This window comes from Rissa tridactyla, chromosome 1 (genome assembly GCF_028500815.1).
Source record: "Rissa tridactyla isolate bRisTri1 chromosome 1, bRisTri1.patW.cur.20221130, whole genome shotgun sequence".
Lineage (NCBI taxonomy): Eukaryota > Metazoa > Chordata > Aves > Charadriiformes > Laridae > Rissa > Rissa tridactyla.
Window position 1 is genome coordinate 139830920 of NC_071466.1, and position 20977 is coordinate 139851896.

The following is a 20977-nucleotide window of genomic DNA, read 5'->3' on the forward strand; positions in this document are numbered from 1 at the left end:
ATTTAGAAGAACCTCTGTAACAGGTGAAGAACTGCCTCATAGCCTAAATAGGCAGTGTGGTATAGCGCAGTCATAAAGTTATAAAAAAAAAAAAAAACAACCTAAAAAAACCCAAAAAAATAAGGACTCTTAGAAAAACTAAACCAGTCTTGGCCATGTTATGTATGAAGCTTTCTTCCCTTGGTCAGACACTGGGAAAGTGAGAACTGCTTAAGTTTGCTTGAAAGAAAGAGGACAAGATGATTAGCATCTTAAAGACCCATTAATGCCATTTAAATATAGGGTGTTAAAAAAAAAAACCAAATGCAAACCCAAACCCCCAGTGCTGCAGTACTGCAAAAGTAAAGACCACTTATGATTATTGAGTAATTTCCCAACATTAAGGGCAAGGCTTCAACCAAAAAGGATAACCTTATTCATCAGCTCCTGCAAAGGTCCTCCAGCCTTTCACCAATCTTACTAAGTAAAAAATAGCCAATACACCAAATCAAAGCAGAAAGTATTGGAACTTGACTGCCATTAAGAAAACAGCTCTCAGTACGGCTCCGTTGTCTATTCTGGTCTGAAATGACAGTACATGGAACAAGAGACACTTGCAATATAGGTAGCCCATTAACTAGTCACTCTACCATAACTTCAGCACAGTCCTTGGCAAGATGGTAGGGACATCTTAGGTACAACGTCTTCACCAAAACAGGAATTGCAAAAAGCCCAAGGGCCACTTGTAGACAGGACTTCTTACAAAATTACCTGTAGCGAATGAAGCAAGCTGCTAACCTTTTTGTTGGTTTTGTCTTTCGGCATAAGATGGTCTCTTTCTCTTTCTTAGGCTGAGGAACATCCGATATGCATTCAACACCACCCTCCTTGTGATCATCTGGCGCATTTTCATTGCAAGGTCACAGATGGCTCGAAACATCTGGTACTTTGTGGTGAGCCTCTGCTACAAGTTCCTTTCCTACTTCAGGGCATCCAGCACCATCAGGCACTGAAGCCACCCATCAGCAACCGGTCTCTTCCAGAAGGACCGCCATCTCCTCTAATCAGCAACTATGGGCATCGGGGTCTGAAAGTAGCAGAAATATCCACTCCCTCCAACAGCAGCCTGCGTTTATTGTGCACTGTTATATGTTCACCTTTTTAATTTTAACTAATGCTTTAATACATGGTGGTCTTTCTTCCATAGGACTAGGCCAATTTTTAAAGCCATAACTGAAGCTTTAGGAACAGGTCAAGCTGGAACCATTCATCTAGAGTCTGATGTGTAAGAGTAACGATTAACCAAAGTCATTGTCTTCCCATGTACTACCTAGGCTATCTTAATCCCATCTTCTTCCTCAAAAGAGGCAAATTTAAAGCATACAACCTTGGAAGAAAAGGATGCTATCAGAGAAGACCCAGCCAAGGAAATTAACCTGTAAGAGGTCTTCCTAAAGAGGCTATTCGTTCATTTTCATTCAGTGAAATGGCACCTTATTGAAAAACACGATTTCACTTTTTCAGTTTTCAAAACTTAGAGGGGGAAAAAGACCAGTTACACTAGGCCAGTGAACACACTGAACAGTTTTCAGATCTTGTTGTAGATTGATACTGAGGACTGATACTTTCAAGCTGTAACTGAAGATGTGCATAGAATTCACGTACCTACTCACACACGCTGCTTTCTTATGCAGAGGTATTTTTTTTTCTCTCTGCGGTTAAGTTTGCAGTCTATTAAAACGCCCTGTTCTTGCATTTATCACAATTGCTTGGAACACTTTTTTGGCTTGAAAAATGCTGTATTTACACTAAGAATGAAGAGAAGACTTCTTAAAAGATTGAAGAAGAATTCAGAAACTCTTTATTATTTTTGAGGAATAGGTCTTTTTCCTTCTTCCATTTGTCTGCAGAAAACTTCTCTCCCTGTAGCTCAAAAACAGCCTGATACTGTCCTTCACGCTTTCATTACAGCTAAATCACTTTGCCGTTGATCACTTCCACTGGCGAAGAAAGTGTAAAGATGTGGACGGAGGAAATCCCATCAGGCCAATTCTGCTGCCACTCCTGTCAGTAGGAATTAAAAAGTCTGAAACTTGTTTTTGTGGAGAATAGGAAAGGTTTCATTGACTTTTGTGTAAAAACAATCACGCACTGTGAAGGTAGTACATTTTGTCCTACATTGCAGTTCAGAAAGGAACCCAAGGATCTTCCTAACACTCATGGCTATTGGAGATACTTGTTTCACCTAGTGAAGTATGAATTCCTCTGAGGAGGAAGGAGTGAGCCTTCTTCAAAGTAGCTGGTGCAACGACAGCCTTAGTGCAACAGCAACAGATTTATCATGCTATCGGATTTTCAAAGTCAAATCTAGTACTGGAATATTTTTTTATTCAGACAACACTGAATAAGGACTCAAGATTATCAGACTTTAAAGCGGCTAGTTTTTGAAACAATGCAGCATCCACTCTCTCTAGTCTTCTATCATGCTAGCTGTCTGAAAAAGTAATGCCACATCACAAAAAAAATCACACAGTTGCTCTGTGGAGAGCAGAGAATAGCAGAGTATTTACAAAGCTGGCATTCTTAAAAAATTATACTTGTTTTTGGCAGTGCAGGCAAGAGTCAGTTAGGATGACAGTATATTTATACCTTAGGCCTCCACGATAGTTCAAATGTTTTTCTAAAGGTGCAAGGAATTAATCTTCCCCCTTATGCCCCAGAGGTCTAGTTTCAAGCAATTGCCAAAGGATGCCTGCAGCAGAACCTGACCAAGGCTCTGGCATTCCCTAGCAAAGGCCGCTGTGTTTGTCACACATTACTTCTGATCTGTGCTCAATTAGGTCAAACACCCAGTTTACAAAGATGCAAATTTTTTTAAGCTCTTGCCTTGAAAGCGTACTTTCAAAAATGAAACTGTACGGGTTGTTAGATATACTTCCAACTCCAGAAAGCTGGCAATGGCTGCTGCGCATTGCACATTAGCGAGGTGTCACTGCCTGAGAACCTAGGAGCCGGGGACCAGCTATTTCCTGTACAGCGCTTCCGTAGCAGCGCATATGGTGAAGGTCAGCTGCGTTATACTTAGCTGTGCAGGGACTGTGGCTACCTTGGCGGAGTGAGGCAGGATTCTGTAGGGCTTCCTCTAGAAAGGCTGCATTCCCTCGAGTAAATAACCAGTCATCAGCCAGCTTCCAGTCTCCTCGTATGAAAGGCTAAAAAACAAAACAAAACAAAAATGCAGATTATTTTGAATCAAACCTCATACAAAAAAGTAGGTAAGAATTTTAACTCCTATCCTAAGAGGTCTTTTTACGTGCCTGCGTTACGTACAAAGGGAAGCCACGGCTAAGGGTATCAGAAGTCTTCTGCTGTGCATGAGAGACACAAACTTGAGTTTCACAGAAAAGTGAAATACCGTAGACCTGCTACACCTACAACAGCTGGCTGACGTAGACTAGACCTACTGTGAGTAAAGTGTCCTGCCTTCCCTTCCCCAATGCTTCCCCTGTGCCATGCATGCCTCACAGACGCCTCTAGGCATTCACGGTTATTTGCACAGGCTCTATTGTCCCAACAGGTCTGAGCTGTATCATTTCTCACCCTGAGCGTATCCCGACCTGTTTTGTGCACGTGCAAAAAAAGACGCTTCAGGTTTCACTCAGAACAATGGTGGTATCACGTTATAAAGCTCTTCAGCATTTTGCTGAAGGTAACAGCTGCAGCAAAGCTTCAGTGCACCTCTGGAAAGCAGCAGGAGCTGCTTGGGATGTTGCAGAAACATATCTGTTTGTAGATGGTGTATGCTCTTCTGGACACCTTCCATAGCCCACGCAGCATTGCCAGCAGCTGGCTCCAGAGCGCTGGCCTTGCCTGGAGGGGGGATCGAGCTGTTAGCTTTTCTTAACACGGATATAACATGCAGTAAAACTTGAATCTTTAATGCATTTCCTGTGGCTTGAGATGTTTTCAGGTGGTTGTCTGAACCACAGAAATATTTCAGAAAAACTTCAATGCTGAGACCGACACATGGCAATGGCCTTTGGGTGCTAGTCATGACTGTCCTCGTGGAAAGCTGGACCTGGCATAAGAACTTGTTCTCACCTCAAGCGGTGACTTTTCTTTGATGTTTTACTGTGTGCTCCTTCGTGCATTTGTATCTGCTCTGAAGAAACCCAAGTCTTGGGGAAAATACCTAAAAGAAAACACCAAGTGACAGCCACTTCTTTTCTTCCCTATTCTAGCTGTTGCTTTTTCATGTATATTCACAAGCTTTTGACAAAAGAAAAGCCAAATACAGTTGTTAGTTAAATCAGAGGTCCTGTGGCAACCGTGCACAAATTAACGCAAACAACTCAGGAGTGGATATTACTCATGGCTAACGGCTAGAGCTTTTAGTGCCTGTAAGACTGAAGCTTTTTGGGGTTGGGTTTTTTTTTTCCTTCAGAGGTAGCATGGTTGGTGCTGTGGGAAGGAGAGAGGAGCAGAAGGAGCATTCCTGTAGCTTCTGCTCGTAGACAGCAGAAGCATTGCTAGGCACAGAGCGTCCAGCTCAAACGAGCAAAGAGACACTCAAGGGATCAGACGAGATTAAGCTGCCAAACCCAGAGGACTCTGCCTCCCAAGGAGCCAGGGAAGAGCTCCATCAGCGTTTCGTTATCATTATGGGCTCTTGTAATAAACTGTATGGACTAAAAGGCTCCTCTGTCCTTCCCCCAGCTACCAGCAGGCAGCACAGAGAACAATAGTGGCAGTCATTCTGCCCAGACGCAAAAGAAAATACCTGCCACAAGATAATGGGATTATCCTCTGTAATTGCTTGTACCCTATGAACTTGCAGTGTATCTACCCCCTCAAGGTGTCAGAAGCCTGCAGTGCTGCTACAGAAATAACACGGACCACTGCTGAACCCGATGTACGATTTTGTTGATACTATGCATATACACTAGTCCGTAGGCTATAGCTATGAACTGCTGTGCGAAAGCAATGAAACGCAGAACATCATTTCACTGTCAAAAAGCAATGGGCTTGCAATTAAGAAGTATCTCTCTCTTTTTTTTTTTTCTTTTATTAAATCACCGTAACAAAAAACCCAAATCCCTAAAATTAATCTGAATTTAAACTGCCTTTTGACTGACGACCAAAGCTGTTTATCTCCAGCATGTCTGTTACCAAAAAATAAAATTTCTCCTCACCCCTCCACTCACTATCCCAACAACTTTGTTAAGAAAATACAATTCTTTCTTGGGACGGGGGGGAGGGGGGGTAACAGACATACTGGTATACTACAGGCTGTTGGCACATTACCCACCTCCTCAAGAAATTTCTTATTTTACATTTTCTAAGAAAACATGACGATGTATGCCCGTGTGTATAGTTACATCTTTCACCACCAGTCTTCTCATACAACATACAGAGATGGTAAAAATAGCGGAGCTCATATTGAAATGCCAGGCCGTGCTTGTTTGGTATGCACTGTTCCAATTCAGTTTAAGACGACGTGATTAAAACCTACCCTAGTTCCCAGTGTAAAGGAGACCCAGCCTGTAGTACTATTAATCAAATCCTCATCACAAATAAGCAACTGGGAAAATAGGGAGGGGGGGCATTCTTTTGTTTGTAAATAAGCTACAGCTTCATGGTCGAAAGCATGCTGTTGCTCTTCCAGCGTTGACGTTCTACCGCAGAAAGCAAGGACGAACTTTTCTTTCAATTGGACCCTTTATTCTAGCGCAGAGTAAATAACATACTGCACATTGCCTGGAAGCTAAATGGTAAATATCCCATTACATGGTGCTAAATATCGGTATGAAGGTGGTACAGTCTTACTTAAGAGAAATAAAAACAAAGAATATGCATATTTGGGGAATAATTAAAGATGTACTATCCCACTTTTCTCTATTGCTTAAAAGTCAACTATGAAGTGAGTTGGTTTGTTCAGATTAACATGAAACTGCTTGTAAAAGGTTTCTTGTTCCTAAATAATCTTGGCAGACCCCACTTTATAGTAAAATATGTACTCTCCCACTGTCCAAAGTTTATATGGTTCTATCTGCTATTTCTATTCTCTTGTTAGCTATGAGACAACTTACTGTTATAAAACTTAATTACAAAGTTTCTAATGTTAAGGTGTAATCTTTTGAGCTCTCAAATCAGATAAAACGGTAAAGTCACAAATTACGAGAACCTCAGCCATAAAATTGTTAATATGATGTTTATGTTATTTTAAACATTTAATAAAACAAAATATTTTAAAACTATGGTCACTTTGCGTCGCCTAAGTTGCTAAAGGTAGATGGTTACTTGCTGGCCACTGCAGTGCACCACATCTGTCCCACAGCTGCCAGTGCCCCAGCCAGCACGGGACGGCAGCCCCATCTACAGGCGGCTGCCAGCACAAGGACCTGCTGCACAGCAAGGAGAGGGAAATCAAGGAGGGAGAAATCCCACATTTTTAAAAGTAATGACGGTGAGACTCTCACCCCGATACGTACGACCCAGAAGGTTCCATCTGTGGTGAAGTGTCCTCCAGAAGGTGATGGGGACAGGCCTTCATCAAGGACAAATCGGTAATAACCTGACCGACTTCTTGAGCAACATACCATTTGCACTTGACAATATTCCCCCAAATTCTTAGTTTTACAAAATAAGGGCTTTATTTTACACTTGGTGTTAACACCACAATGCTCTTCTGGCATAAAAAGGTTTTAAAGTCCAGAAAAATACGGTATGCTTTTACCTCAAGACCCTACCATGTAGAGACAAATGTTTAAGGATGTTACTGTATAAGCGGGCGTGGGGAGGGAAATAATCATAGTTTACATGCGTTTCCAAGAAGGGTACAAAATACTATTTCAGGTTCTGCTAGATTAATCTGCTTTTAATCTGATTTAATCTGCTAGATTAAAAATCTTAATCTAGCAATTCTCAGAACTGCGAAAAACATTCTGACTCCATGACAAATATTTCACTGTACTTCAAATGATGCCTCCAGGGCCATTTGGAGGCAGTGGCACAGTAAGATAATGATATCACCTTGAGAAATAGCAGGGCTAACTGGAAAGTTGTTTGTTTGCTTGCTGGTTTTACAGGTAGAGTAGTTCTTACCTTTTATGAAAAAAAAAAAAAATTTCTGGAAAAAAAAAAAAAGTATCTTTCTTGCTGAAATAAAATCTCCACAGCTGGGGACTTCAGTAGCCAAAAACCTCCAGCTGCCAAAGCAAAGACACTGTCCCAAGGTCTGAGTTCAGGCGCTCTGCCAGTGTATTTGTAGATAAAGAGAATGCCACATCCCTCAGAGGTCTCCTCTATCAAATTTTCAGGAAAAGAAAATATTATTTGTGTTTATATTTTAACATTAAAGCTTTAGTCTAGTAAATGTTTCTAGCTATCTGCGTTGGAAGACCCTGAAATCAAAACATTGCCATTCCCTTAGTAGATGCAGCAATTCTGTTTTCAAATACATACGCACAGCAAAACCTACCACCAGTCCACTCGCATCTCCTTTAGCTGGCCTACTGGATCTTGGCTCGTTCCCCAACGCTTCACGAAGATTCGTGATACGCAGATTATCCGAGCTTCTTCCAGCACTCAGCAGGAGCACAGCGGGATCCGTCACCCCAAACGCCGAGCACAAACTGCCATTGTTCCGTGTTTCAGTACTGCCATTTTAATTCTAGTGACTGCAATTCCTTGCAATAATCTCATTTTCAGAAACTTGGAATCTTATAAATATATGCGTGTGTATATATGCGTAGATACATATGTATATAATAATATATCTATTATACATACGTCTCAAGGCAGGTCTGGTCAAAATATTTGGCATTTATGTATCTATGGATGAACATATGAGTGCAGATAGACACACACCACTTTGGAAGGCAGGAGAAGAATCTCGGTAGGGTGAAAGCCCCACATAGCTGTGTTTCTGGAAAGGGAGAGGAGTGGATTTTAATACTGATTGCCATTACAATTAAGTGTAACAGGAGGATAGCAAGGTGCAAGCATGCCGTAAACAGGGACACGCTCTGCACCGCCAATGGATGTGACGGGAAACTAATTTAACAGAAAAAGTAGCCAGAGCTGCCTTAATTTCAGTACAAAGGTAAGGCACGTCTTACCTAATTTTTGAAACCATACATACTCAGTGACTAAAACTTTAGGAGTGTTTTTCAGACGTTATTTTGAATGCTAGAAGTTAAAACGCCTTTCAAAAATGTCTGTTGTTAAATTCCAAGGGGGCTGTGGAAGACCAAAGACTTGGAGGTGGTAGATGTGGATGGATTAGTATTTTCCAGTTTCTGTCCAACACTGTCCAACAGTGTTCTGTCCAACATAAAAAAAGCAATTCAATATCATAAAGTTTAAAAAACCTTACGAATTTGTTAGTTTTCAAAAGAATTGCTTCTAGAAAAGCACACTATGAAATATTTTCACCATGTATTACTGATAAAATGTTTTTGTCAAGAGTCATAAATCATTTTAATAACTCCTTTCCAAAAATCGTATTTGTTGTAGAAAGTTTGTCATTTCAGTCTTATTTTGCCAAACCACAAATACATTTTCCTTTAAATTTCTCCAAAAGGCTTTTTTTTTTTTTTTTAAATTAAAAAACTAAAAATACCTTGATAAAAGCAAAGAAAGAAACAACCAGATCGATTCTTGTCAAAAAGGCATGAAAATTGAGGTGGTATTTAGCATGTATGACTAATTCTGGGCGGGAAGTCTTTCTTCCTACCGTATAAACAATCGTGCAAGCAGCCTGTTACTCATCATCTGTTGGCCGGTTTTCTCCTAAACACTGTGGCAGAAGTCTCACAGAACATACAGCACACGCAGAGCGCCGGCAAATACAGATAGCGACATCTTTTCAACAGCACAGGCTAAATAGACATAAAAACACTCGTGTCTGTGTGTTGCATATATATGTATGTATAAAAAAATACATGGGTACCACAGATTCTGCAGGTCTAATGCACTGCTGCAGGCAAGGGAGCTCGGCTCACAACACCACTAGGGCCAAATCCGCATCGTTACGTTTCTCGAAGGCACCTCTTTGCCAAGACAGGCCGTTTGGCTTTCTTGCTGTTGTCCCCAAAACCAGCAATACTTTTGCTACACCAACTTCGTATTTTTTGCATTCTTCTAGAAGTCATGTGGCTCCCCAGTTTCCTCTCTCCTCCTAATCTGTTCAGTCTCCCCACCCCACAACACACCTCTTGAAACAGTTTGATTGTAATTCATTTATGATAAGAACATCTTACATATCAGAGAAGAGAAAGAAAGAGAGGAGGCCAGAGAGGCCCTGGGGGCGTCTGTGGACCAACATTAGGAGGAAACTGGGTCATCATAGTTTCACTGTGACAGCAGAAGAAAGAAGGCTAGGCTTGACATTTCTGAGTTCCTACATATCCACTTGATAGTCCATAGCTGCTTGATGTAGGCTGAAGCAAAAGTAAGGTAAAGAGGTAAGGAGAAAAAGAAAAGGGGAACTGCCCCAGTTGGCACTGAAGGGCTCCAGATAAAAGGCATGGCTTTGTCTCAACCTTTCTGCTACTGCTACAGCCACTACAAACTTATTCCAGTCTCGCCTAACAGCGTTTAGCATGAAGAAGAAAATCTGACCCACACTATTCAGAGGAGACAGAAATATTTTTTTCATTCTGCTTTTCAAGTTAGTGGCACTCTTAGTGGCATTTGGTATTGACTTTATAATGATGCTCTTTCATCAGATTGGCGTTTTGCCAGTCTCGCTCTAGGCTTTGTAAGATTTATACTGTGTGTCCTAGTCCAATAAGAAAATAGAAGGATGTCGAGGGGTTTTTGTTTGTTGGTTTCTGGGTGTTGTTTGTTTTTAGAGAACAAATAGTGCATGAGCCTTTCAGCCCTACTAGTTTTGAAAATTAAGGCCAGAGAATGCACCTCATGGTGTTGGTTTTCTGTAAGGCAAGAATAGATAATGACTAGTAATCATCTCTCACTTCCTTGCAATATAGCAAAGAGTTTAATGAGATAAAAAGTCACAGCATTATGATGAGCCTTTCCTTAATGAAAATAATTTCAAACCCTGAAACTCAGGGCATACCTCAAGACATCGTTGTCATTTTGTTAGCAAATTGTTTCTTAAAATATCATTTTCCTTTTTTTTTTATGTAAATGTGATCTTTAGGGAGAAAAAAAAATCAATTTTCCATTAAGATGCATCAATGAATTAAAGCCATCAGCAAGAAAGTTCCAATTCATTCTAAAGAACAAAGACTAAAAGGTCAACCTGCAAACTTCAATATTTAAAGCTTTTCTTCTGACATTCTGATGACACAGTATTATCAACCCAAATAATCAATTAAATAAAGTAGGGAAATTGTATTATTATTCATTTTCTAAAAGAAGCAAATCAGGGAGGAGGAAAATGATGTAATAATGTAGGACAAACAATCCTTAGCCGATACACCGTAGCTTAGATGACAGAATAAGCACCAGGTCTCAGGGGAAGGGATCCCAGCCAATTGTCCCCATCTCCCTCAACTAAGGACAACCAGGAGTTACTGTTGTTCATGAAGAATAGACCACACAGGTGTCACTTTGTAACTGCCTGAATCACGATTACTTGACTCTGAAAAGTGCTGTGGCACAGGGATAAAGTGGATTTCTGGACTCCAGCATTCACACCCTAACTATTGAATGGGAAACCAAAGCAAAGGAAGCAACGAAGGTCAGCTGAATGTCCCATTCAGAGCCATGAGAGGGGCACACGCTCATCTGTTTCTCTTGCCAGAAGTGACCTGATGATACAAATTCCCGTTAACTCCCTGCACTGCAATCTCAGAGGTGACTTTCTCCTTCCAGGGAGACAACACACACTATGCTGCTAATCATGTGAGCTTCACCCAGACCCAAGTGTAAAAGCCACATCACAAGTAGACATCAAAGAAATGCATCTTCCATGGAGCTCCACCTGGGGATGGATGCAGACCCAAAGGAGAGCTTATGGGTCAAGATTAAAGGGAACGCAGGGGCAGGGGACATTACGGTAGGGGTCTGCTACAGGCCATCTGACCAGGATGACAGAGTGGATAAGGTCCTCCATAGACAGATAGGAGCGGCACCGCGTTCACATACCCTGGTCATCCTGGGGGACTTCAACCACCCTGATATCTGTTGGAAGGACAACACAGTGGGGCACAAGAAATCCAGGAAGTTCTTGGAATCTGTTGATGACAACTTTCTTCTTCAAATGGTAGAGGAGCCAACAAGGAGAGGAACTATGCTGGATCTTGTCCTTACCAACAAGGAGGGGCTTGTGGCGAGTGTCAAGCTCATGATCATGAAATGGTTGAATTCAAGATCCTTCGGGCAGCGAGGAGAGCACACAGTAAGCTCACTACCCTGGACTTCAAGAGAGCAGACTTTGGCCTCTTGAGGGACCCACTTGGCAGGGTAACATGGGAAAAAGTACTGGAGGGAAGAGGGGCCCAAGAGAGCTGGTTAGTATTCAAGGATCACGTCCCCCAAGCTCAGGAGTGGTGCATCCCAAGAATGAAGAAGTCAGGCAAAAATGCCAGGAGGCCTGCGTGGATTAACAAAGAGCTCCTGAACAAGCTCAAAAGCAAAAAGGAGGCCTACAGAGGGTGGAAGCAAGGACGGGTTGAATGGGTGGAATACAGAGAAACTGTCCAAGCAACCAGGAACCAGATTAGGCAAGCTAAAGCCCGGATAGAATTAAATCTGGCTACAGGCATCAAGGATAACAAGAAAAACTTCTATAAGTACATCAGGGGTAAAGGCAAGAGTAGGGAAGGTGTGGGCCCTCTCAGGAAGGAGACAGGAGACCTGGTCACCCAGGATACGGAGAAGGCTAAGGTGCTGAACAACTTTTTCACCTCAGTCTTCACTGGCAAGGACTCCAACCACACTGCCCAAGTTGCAGGATGCAAAGGCAGGGTCTATGAGAATGAAGAACCACCCACTGTAGGAGAAGATCAGGTTTGGGACCATGTGAGGAACCTGAAGGTGAATAAGTCCATGGGACCGGATGAAATCCATCTACGGGTCCTGAGGGAGCTGGCAGATGAAGTCGCCAAGCCACTTTCCATTTGAAAAGTCGTGGCAGTCTGGTGAAGTTCCTGCTGATTGGAAAAGGGGAAACATAACCCCCATTTTCAGAAAGGGAAAAAAGGATGACCCAGGGAACTACAGGCCGGTCAGTCTCACCTCCGTGCCTGGCAAGATCATGGAGCAGATCCTCCTGGAAACTCTGCTAAGGCACATGGAAAATAAGGAGGTAATTGGTAATAGCCAACATGGCTTCACCAAAGGCAAATAGTGCCTGACAAATTTGGTGGCCTTCTATGATGTTGCCACAGCATTGGCAGATAAGGGGAGAGCAACCGACATCATCTACCTGGACTCATGCAAAGCATTCAACACTGTCCCGCACAACATCCTGGTCTCTAAATTGGAAAAGCATGGATTTGATGGATGGACCATTCAGTGGATACGGAACTGGCTAGATGGCTGCACTCAAAGGGTTACAGTCAATGGCTCAATGTCCACATGGAAACCAGTGACGAGTGGCATTCCTCAGGGGTCAGTACTGGGACCAGCGCTGTTTAACATCTTTGTCGGTGACATGGACAGTGAGATTGAGTGCACCTTCAGCAAGTTTGCTGACAACACCAAGCTGTGTGGCGTGGTCAACATGCTGGAGGGAAGGGATGCCATCCAGAGGGAGCTGGACAGGCTTGAGAGGTGGGCCCATGCAAACCTCATGAAGTTCAAACAGACCAAGTGCAAGGTCCTGCACCTGGGTCATGGCAATCCCAGGCACAAACACAGGCTGGGTGGAGAATGACTTGAGAGCAGCCCTGAGGAGAAGGACTTGGGGGTGCTGGTGGACGAGAAGCTCAATGTGAGCAGGCAATGCGCACCTGCAGCCCAGAAAGCCAACCGCATCCTGGGCTGCATTAAAAGAAGCGTGGCCAGCAGATCGAGGGAGGTGATTCTGCCTCTCTACTCTGCTCTGGTGAGACCTCACCTGGAGTCCTGCATCCAGCTCTGGAGTCCTCAGCACAAGAAGGACATGGATCTGTTGGAATGGGTCCAGCGGAGGGCCACGAAGATGATCAGAGCACCTCTGCTATGAGGACAGGCTGAGAGAGTTGGGGTTGTTCAGCCTGGAGAAGAGAAGGCTCTGAGGAGACCTTATAGCAGCCTTCTAGTACCTAAAGGGGGCCTACAGGAAGGATGGGCAGGGACTCTTTATCAGGGAGCGTAGTGATAGGACATGGGGTAACAGCCTCAAATTGAAAGAGGGTAGATTTACACTGGATATCAGGAAAAAGTTCTTTACTGTGAGGGTAGTGAGACACTGGAACAGGTTGCCCAGGGAAGCTGTGGAGGCCCCGTCCCTGGAGTTGTTCAAGGCCAGGCTGGATGGGGCTTTGAGCAGCCTGGTCTAGTGGGAGGTGTCCCTGCCCATGGCAGGAGGTTGGAACTAGATGATCTTTAAGGTCCCTTCCAACCCGAACCATTCTGTGATTCTGTGTGAATGAAGTTCAGGCAAGACAACATCAAGGCAACAGCTCTGAAGCTGCCTTTGAAAAGCCACCTAGTAATGATTTCCTTAGGCTGCCATAACAAAACACAACAGGGAAAAACATACCAAAGCACCTTAATGCCATTATTCTACATCCCTGCCCATTGGCCTTGTCTACGTCTCGATATGTGTTCAGGTACCGCTGAGGAAGAGGAGTGAAAAAAGGACATCATAGATGAAGGTCCACTGTCAGGGCTTGCAGGCACATGGATACAAGTGACAGTCTACCTGCACAGAGATCGCTCTGCACGTAACTCGACTCACGGCCAGGGAAAAAAGCTGCTTTTAAAACCACTGCTCAGCGAAATCCACCCTTCCCCAACTTTCCCTGAACAGGGTATGCAGAGAGCTTTGCAGAGGGCTCTCAACAGAAATTCCCACCTCAGCTGGTGATCTGACTTCTGTACTTCTGATTCACTTCTCACTGCAAGCTGCTCCTCTCCAAAAATGAGCTCTTGGGCTCATAACCACTCCCAAGAGTGGTTCCACCCCTTGGGAACCACTGGCTTAGGAAGGTACTTGGGGAAATCCGCTGCCGAAGTGCAACATAATTAATTGGACAAAATGTATATAAACTGGTTAGAGAAATCAGGGCTGAAGGAAATGCCAGCAAAAACAGCAAAAAAGGTTTGTAGGAAGAGGTTCTGCCTGTATTTAGATCAGTAAACGTAATCAGAGAACAGGCAAGATTTGAGGCACGCAAGGCAAATGTTTTGCTCGTTATAATGCTGGTGCTTTGCCAGTGTCATTTGTCACTGCCGCTGACACTATCTGCTGTCCAAGACGCTGAAAAGCCCCCAGAAGAATGGGTGAGTACCCCAGCGACTCTGCCAGTTACATCTTGACAAGAAAGTAATAATACGCAATACTACGGCACAAGAATTGCACCTTGCAGAGAAAGGAAGGTGGATTTAAATGGATCTTATTCTTTCTCATTGGCCTTCAAAATTTATGACATTTTGTAACTTGAGGAACTACAGGCAAACTTACAACTAGAGATAGTAAAAAACTAGAGTCTGTAATTGTAGAGTGATAAATAAAAGTTTGGCTACTTGGAAGCGCTAACAGCAGTAACTTAGTCAACAATGACTATGTTTATGCAACACTGAGTTTAAGGGGAAATTTTTCCTTGAGTTAGTCCTGTCTTCACAATCCATGATTATTGATCATTTTAGCACTTTCTGTTGCTCCTCTCCCAGCAGAGGCTGATGTGACAATTGGTCTGGGAAAAGAGACATGTCAGTTGCCTGTGGAGGTCTCTGGGAAGTTTGCTACCACTTAACACCTCTGGGGTTATTTATTGATAAAGCACTGCCAGATAGGATACACCAAAAAAAAAAAAATACTAATGAAGATTATGTCAGCAAGGGCAAATTCAGCAGTGAATAGACTAATAAGGTAAACTAGCTTGAAAAGGCAAGTGAGGCTGAAGTCAGGGATTTGACACTCTGCAGGCCCAGAGAACAGCTACGCTAAAGCAGTGCCAAATAAGGTAAGTGAGAAAGTAAAAGAGAGAAATAAGCAAATTTTTCATCTCGCTGTAATGAAAGAAAGCAAACATACACAACCACGTTACTTATGACTTACAGTTCAATTTATTATTAAACTCAAAGTAACACAGATTGACTTCACGTGCCAGTTTATAACCCCAGCCAGACAACAGACCTTTTATTAGCTGTGACACTTGTGAGCAAGGTGTTGCAAACACAACTTCTAAAGTTCTGGGTTTTGTAATGATAAGTAATGACTAATTTGGGAAGCCACCCATAGCACACCTACACACACAAAGTTTATCTGCCCCATAGTTTCACCGCCGACGCTTCACACGAGCCGCCCTGTGTCTGGCAGCTGGGTAAGCACAGCTCAGCTTCCACACGGGTTAATTAAGAAAGCACAGTCCCCATGGGAGACGGGGCCACCTCACTGTGTGATTCTACCTAATATCATCTAGCGCCAAAAGAGCCCTCAGCCCCGTTGGCAGTGAATCCTAGCCTTGGCTTGGCAGAGCACTAACCCAAATATAAGTCTTTCAAATTAAAGCCAACTCGTTGGTTGGTCCTGCAAGGTCCTGAGCACAGGACAATTTGTAATTTTGTGCATCATTATGTCCCAAACGCATCTGAACAACTCCTCCCAGAGCTGCTGGGGAGCTTGGACGTGTTACTCCATCCAAGCTGACCAAGTGAAGGAAGGGGAGCTTGAAAACACGTGTTTCTCCTTTGGCCCCAGATACCTTTATATCCTGCAGTGCCACAGAGAGGGACAAGAAGGAGAGACATCCTCCAAACCCCTTGCTCTACTCCTGGACCCAGCCCCTCCAGCCCTTACCCACTTTGATTTCTCCAGGTCTTAGAAAGCCAGCTGTCCGCCTCAGCAGCAGAAATGAGGAACCTCTGGGGAGCTGCGCAGGACATGCAACCCTTTTTATTTGTGACCCACACCAACTGAACTGCAGTCTGGCAAGTAGCCAGGGTTTGCATTTCCCAAATACCACAGTGCCCCGGTACAAAAGCACTCCATTGCAAGAGTGACTTTCCATACATCCGCTGCATCCTCTGACGGGGAGCTCCTTAGACAAACCTCACAAGCCAATTTTGGGACCTAGCGGGCATTCACATGCCTACGTAACTCCCTAGGCAGCAGCTCTAAAGAAAATTACATCTATTTGTGTCTAGTCCGACAAGTTGATCAAATGGCTGCTTCTGGGCAGTCTGAGCCGCACGTTCCCAGTATGCTGTCTTGAAAATTACGTTGTAATCCTGCATTGGTTTTCTATTTGTTGAGGTTTTTACTCATATTTTTAATTACATTACCATGGAAAAAGACATCAGAGGCTTAAAGTTTCTGCTTTGCTGTGAGGGGAAAAAACTGTTTGTCTTTTGTAAATCCAGTCAGATTTTTATACGGTGAGAATTAACAAACCCTGATGAAACTGAGTTCTGTGATACATTCTGATCCATTGTGCAACACCACCTGGAAAGGGATTTAGTTTATGCTTAGTTTATTACCACCCCACTTATCTTCATAATAAAGCTCGTGGGGTCACAACATGTTGAAAATAGGATGAAAGCTAAGCACAGTGCTTACCTTCAGTTCAGGTTACCCTGAGTCACTAAACACTGTCCTTACCTTTCCAGGTTTTTTTTCCTCTCCTTCCAACACTCACTTTCCAGCTTTGCCACTGTAAGGGACGCCCTGTAAATTCCCCGACGAGGGGCAGAAGGCCCTCCAAGCCTTCAATGGAAGGCCTCAAACACTCGCAAGGAAATAAATCATGCAGGCTTAGCCTTCAAAGAACTGATAAGGCTAACACTTCTGGCGCCTGAAAGTGTGGGAGAACTGTCTTGTGAAGACAGGATAGTTCTGCCACTCATGTGGTGAGCTTGCTAGTTCTCAGTTCTCAAGGCCATTGTGTCCGATGAGTGACCTTTGCTTCATTTTCCGCGAAATGCATATGAAAGCGCACACCCCTGCATAACACTAATGAAGATTATAGAGATCATGCTAAACATGTATGACTATGGCACTCGTCTCTGCACCCAAATCATGCTACACGTCCCCTGGGAGAAGGGAGAAACCTGAGACGAGGCTGTCCTCAGCAAGGGGGGTGGACCATGCTAATTCAGCAAACATAAAAGGGGAAAATAAGTGCCCCTAGGGGGTAACAAAGAAGAAACAATAGAAGAAGATAGTGCCTGGGAAGATTCTTCCCAAGAAAGAAGATTGTGCCTGGGAAAATTCTTCTCAAGAAAGACCGTACCTGGGAAGACTTTTCCAAGAAAGAAGAAGATTATGCCTGGGAAGATTCCCTGAAAAAGACGCTGGTACCAGGACTGGTGACCTCTTTATCTCTGTCTTTTTCTCCATCTTTTCCTTTCTCTATCCCTCAGTTTTTCTTTTCTCTTAGAATTGCTAGGTAACGGTTAGAGTTGTTAAGAAACGACCTTAAGTACAATCTTAAGCACCGCTTGCCATAAGTTGTCCTACACCTGTTGTTAAGTCACACAATGTATACCTCACCATTTGCCATAATTTGTTATATACCTAACCAATTCTCGTGGACTTGTTAAGACCTATACTAACCATTTTGGTAAGCTAATAAATGTTTCTATAAGGACCTTGAGATTTACCTCACCTTAGTCCGCACTGTTGAGAATTTACGAATCCGAAGTCACTCACCCCCCCTCTTTACTGAGAGTGGGACGTGACAGCCACATACTCTTTCTCCCCCATGAGCCACTGCAAGGCCTCCTTACCTCAGCTCCCCTCCTGAAGATGTGTAGCTCGTTAATTCGACCTCAGCACTGAGCCTAAGCATCTCCGTGGTCTTCAGGGCGTTTTTCCCAATTCATCAAGGTCATTTCAAATTTGAATCATATCCTCTGACGTTGCTGCTGTCACTGCCAGTCTGATGTCATCTACAAAGCTAAACAGCACACATTGTACTTCAACATTTAGATCACAAATTAAACTCCTAGGCAGCGCCAAACCTTCCCCAACACCACTCCTTTTCTCCCTTACCCTCTCCCTTTTACCCTCACGTCCTTTGCGGGGAAGCTTGTGCTCAGCTGCTGCTAATAACCAATGCTATGGCCCAAGTACAAACCTTTGCTCTCTTCCACAGGAGGTGACAGCGCCCTGCAAAGCCACTCACGGACGCGAGCAGCCACCCCGCCACCACTGCTGCAGATGCATTCCTCTCCAGCCAGTACAGCTACACACTCACCATCCCGCCTTGCCTCCTCCTCGGCCCTCCTGCCACCACCCAACCTACAGGCATCGAGCCTCTTCCCAAAGGAACGCTGCCTGCACTCACCAGCGTGGGGCTGTGACCAGCCTCAGGCAGGGGTGGCTTAAAGCTCCCCTTGCATGGCTCGACACCCCTTTGTGAACTTCTGGTGTGCTTCTGAGCAACTGCCCTTTCCCACTAGATAAGAGACTCCCAAGAGGCAGCCAGACGGGTGGTATTTGTCTATGAAAAACAGCGGAAACAAAGCATGGCTGAAATATAGCTACTTCTTCAAAAATGAATAATAAATACAAAAGGCAAGGAAGCCTTCCTAATTTTTAACTAAACAAGGGGAAGGGAAAGGGGGACAAACCGTGGGAGCAAAGTAGCAGTAAGGGAAAATAAAGTGGGAGGCAGTGGAGAACTGTGAGAATGGCAAGAGTCATGGCCATGAGGTGGGGACCACACTGAAACCAGCAGATGTACCATTCAGCTTTGGTGCCTCCACCATGGGGCTGTGTGAGACTATGATCCAGCTGCTGGTGGGGATGGAGAAGAGCAGCAGCAGTAGCAGTAGCTGACATTGTGGGGAGTAGATGGGGGCAACTTTTTTCTTTTGAGGGAAGAGGCAAGTTGAGGAAGCCCCACCAGTCCTATCTCAAACCACAAGCACAAAGAGATGTACAGACAGACATACACTGACTGCCAGGTCAATTAAACATCCTTTGCAACAAGCAACCACATGTGCACACAGCAAAGCCTTGCGAGCAGAAGAGTCTCCTTGTGACCAGTTCAACCAGAGAGCAAGGAAATGTTTGTCAGGCTGGATGAGCCACCGCACTAGAGGGAAAAGCCAGCAGAGAGGAGAAACAGAAAACCAGAGAAAATGAAGCTCACCGTGCTGCACGACCAACAGCTGCACAGCCTCCAAGGATTTCTCCCAACGTTTAAGGACCTGACCCCACGAATGGCCCCAAAAAAACATGAAACACACCAGGTCACGTCTGCCCAGTCCTTGGCTCCACTTGCTCTGCTCCAGCTCTGGACTCACCTCGTTCCCCTCACCCAGCAGATCTGCTCAGAAGCCATGTGGCACATCTCCTCCTTGCACATGACGGGCAGCACTGCGCTCGCCTCCCTAGGAGACAGCTTCACTGGGGATGTCTTTTGTACCTGCCACGCACGGAGCCCCCTGTCTGTGGGGCTCTACACAGCCACTTAGAGCAGTCCTGAGAAAAAGACCCAGGTGTCATTCCGTATCCATGGAAGGTAAGTGTCAAAACACATGCCTAAATAGCATCAGAAATAAGGTTAAAGTCTTTCCCAAGTCTATGTTTTGAATCACTTTTAAGAGATACTCCAGTTCTTTTTTCCTTTAGTTTGCTGAAATATATGTGAATTTGAGTTAAGGAACTCGTACAAGCCATAGCAGAACAGAAACTGAAACATTAGAGGATTTTTTTTTTTTCCAGCAATTGACACAGTTTCTCTTTCAGGAGGTTTTAACTTCAAGCCTTAGCAGGAAAAATCCTTTTATCAAAAAATTATTTCTGACCTTCAGATTTTAATACAAGCTTCTCATTTTCTAAAATATGCTCAAAATGCATAACCAGGGGATAACTAACCCTCCCCCTCAAATCAAAATACTGCACTTCCAACCATTTACCTTTATACTGTAATCATTTTTGGTCCTGTTTATATTATTTTGGTAAATAAAAAGAGAGAAAAACATTTTAGACATAGTCCTTTTACTCTATCTCTTTATTCTATATTATTACCTATATTTTTGTGATCCAGCATCTCCCTTACCAGCCTAGGGTACTGACATAAAGTAGTATGTCATTACAATGTTTGAGGGATCAAAATGCTTTCTCATCAGAGAGCCTGTAAATCAATATATCACGCTGTGCTTAGTGCCTTAGTGGATGGAGCCTGCTTATCAAAGGTTCTGAGAACTTGCCGACGTCGCACTGGCTGCAGTCTTACCTGCCCTGAAATACTGTTTGCAGAGATGGACAAAGTAAAACTGAAACTCAAGCTAGGACTTCTAGCCTATGATCAAAACTATCAAAGTCTAAGGCTCTGGGAGAATACTGGGAGCATAAGGCCGTGAATCGCCACTCCGGATTTCGCTTAAATCTATTTGGTCTAAGTCAATTCAGGTACGGTTTGGCTTACCACTGAGGCAAGAAGGATACAAACAAACAAATGAACAAAACAAAATAAAACAAAACAAGTACAGCCAAACTACAACAAGCTTAGTTCTAGGCTGGCAGCCTAATACCACAATAAATATAAAACTATCAATAGCCATTCCGAAAGTACTAGTGAAAGTTCAGGTCCGCTGCGTAAATCAAAAGACTTTTGAATTATCAGCCAAATGTTTAACAGGTAAAATACCATTAGCTAAAGGCAAGCCATTTTATCAGAAATAACTCCAGCTGCTTTGTCCAAACTTAGTACAGTTTATCATTGTTTTGCTTTAATTTATGCCAAATGAGAACTTCAGCAGGAGCAATATCCTACTTATTTTTTGTTATTACTACGGTATATTCCATTACTAGGTTTCAGTTATGAATACTACTTCTGAGAATCAGTGGTAACAGCCCCAAATATATCATGTTAGGTCTAAAAGCGATGAGAGGGTCTGTACATCAGCGGGCAAAAGAGGATGG

General features: G+C 43.6%; 1 protein-coding gene across 4 annotated transcripts in view; it reads left to right on the plus strand.

The window, feature by feature from the left end:
• FAR2 (fatty acyl-CoA reductase 2) overlaps window positions 1-6236 on the plus strand; it is a 157644-nt gene extending 151408 nt beyond the window's left edge. For all 4 annotated transcript variants that reach the window (XM_054224206.1, XM_054224186.1, XM_054224196.1 and 1 more), the window contains one exon: window positions 830-6236. In XM_054224206.1, coding sequence (XP_054080181.1) covers window positions 830-992 — 163 coding nt within the window. In that variant the 3' untranslated portion in view covers window positions 993-6236. The remainder of the gene's footprint in view (window positions 1-829) is intronic.
• Window positions 6237-20977: the final 14741 nt, after the last annotated feature.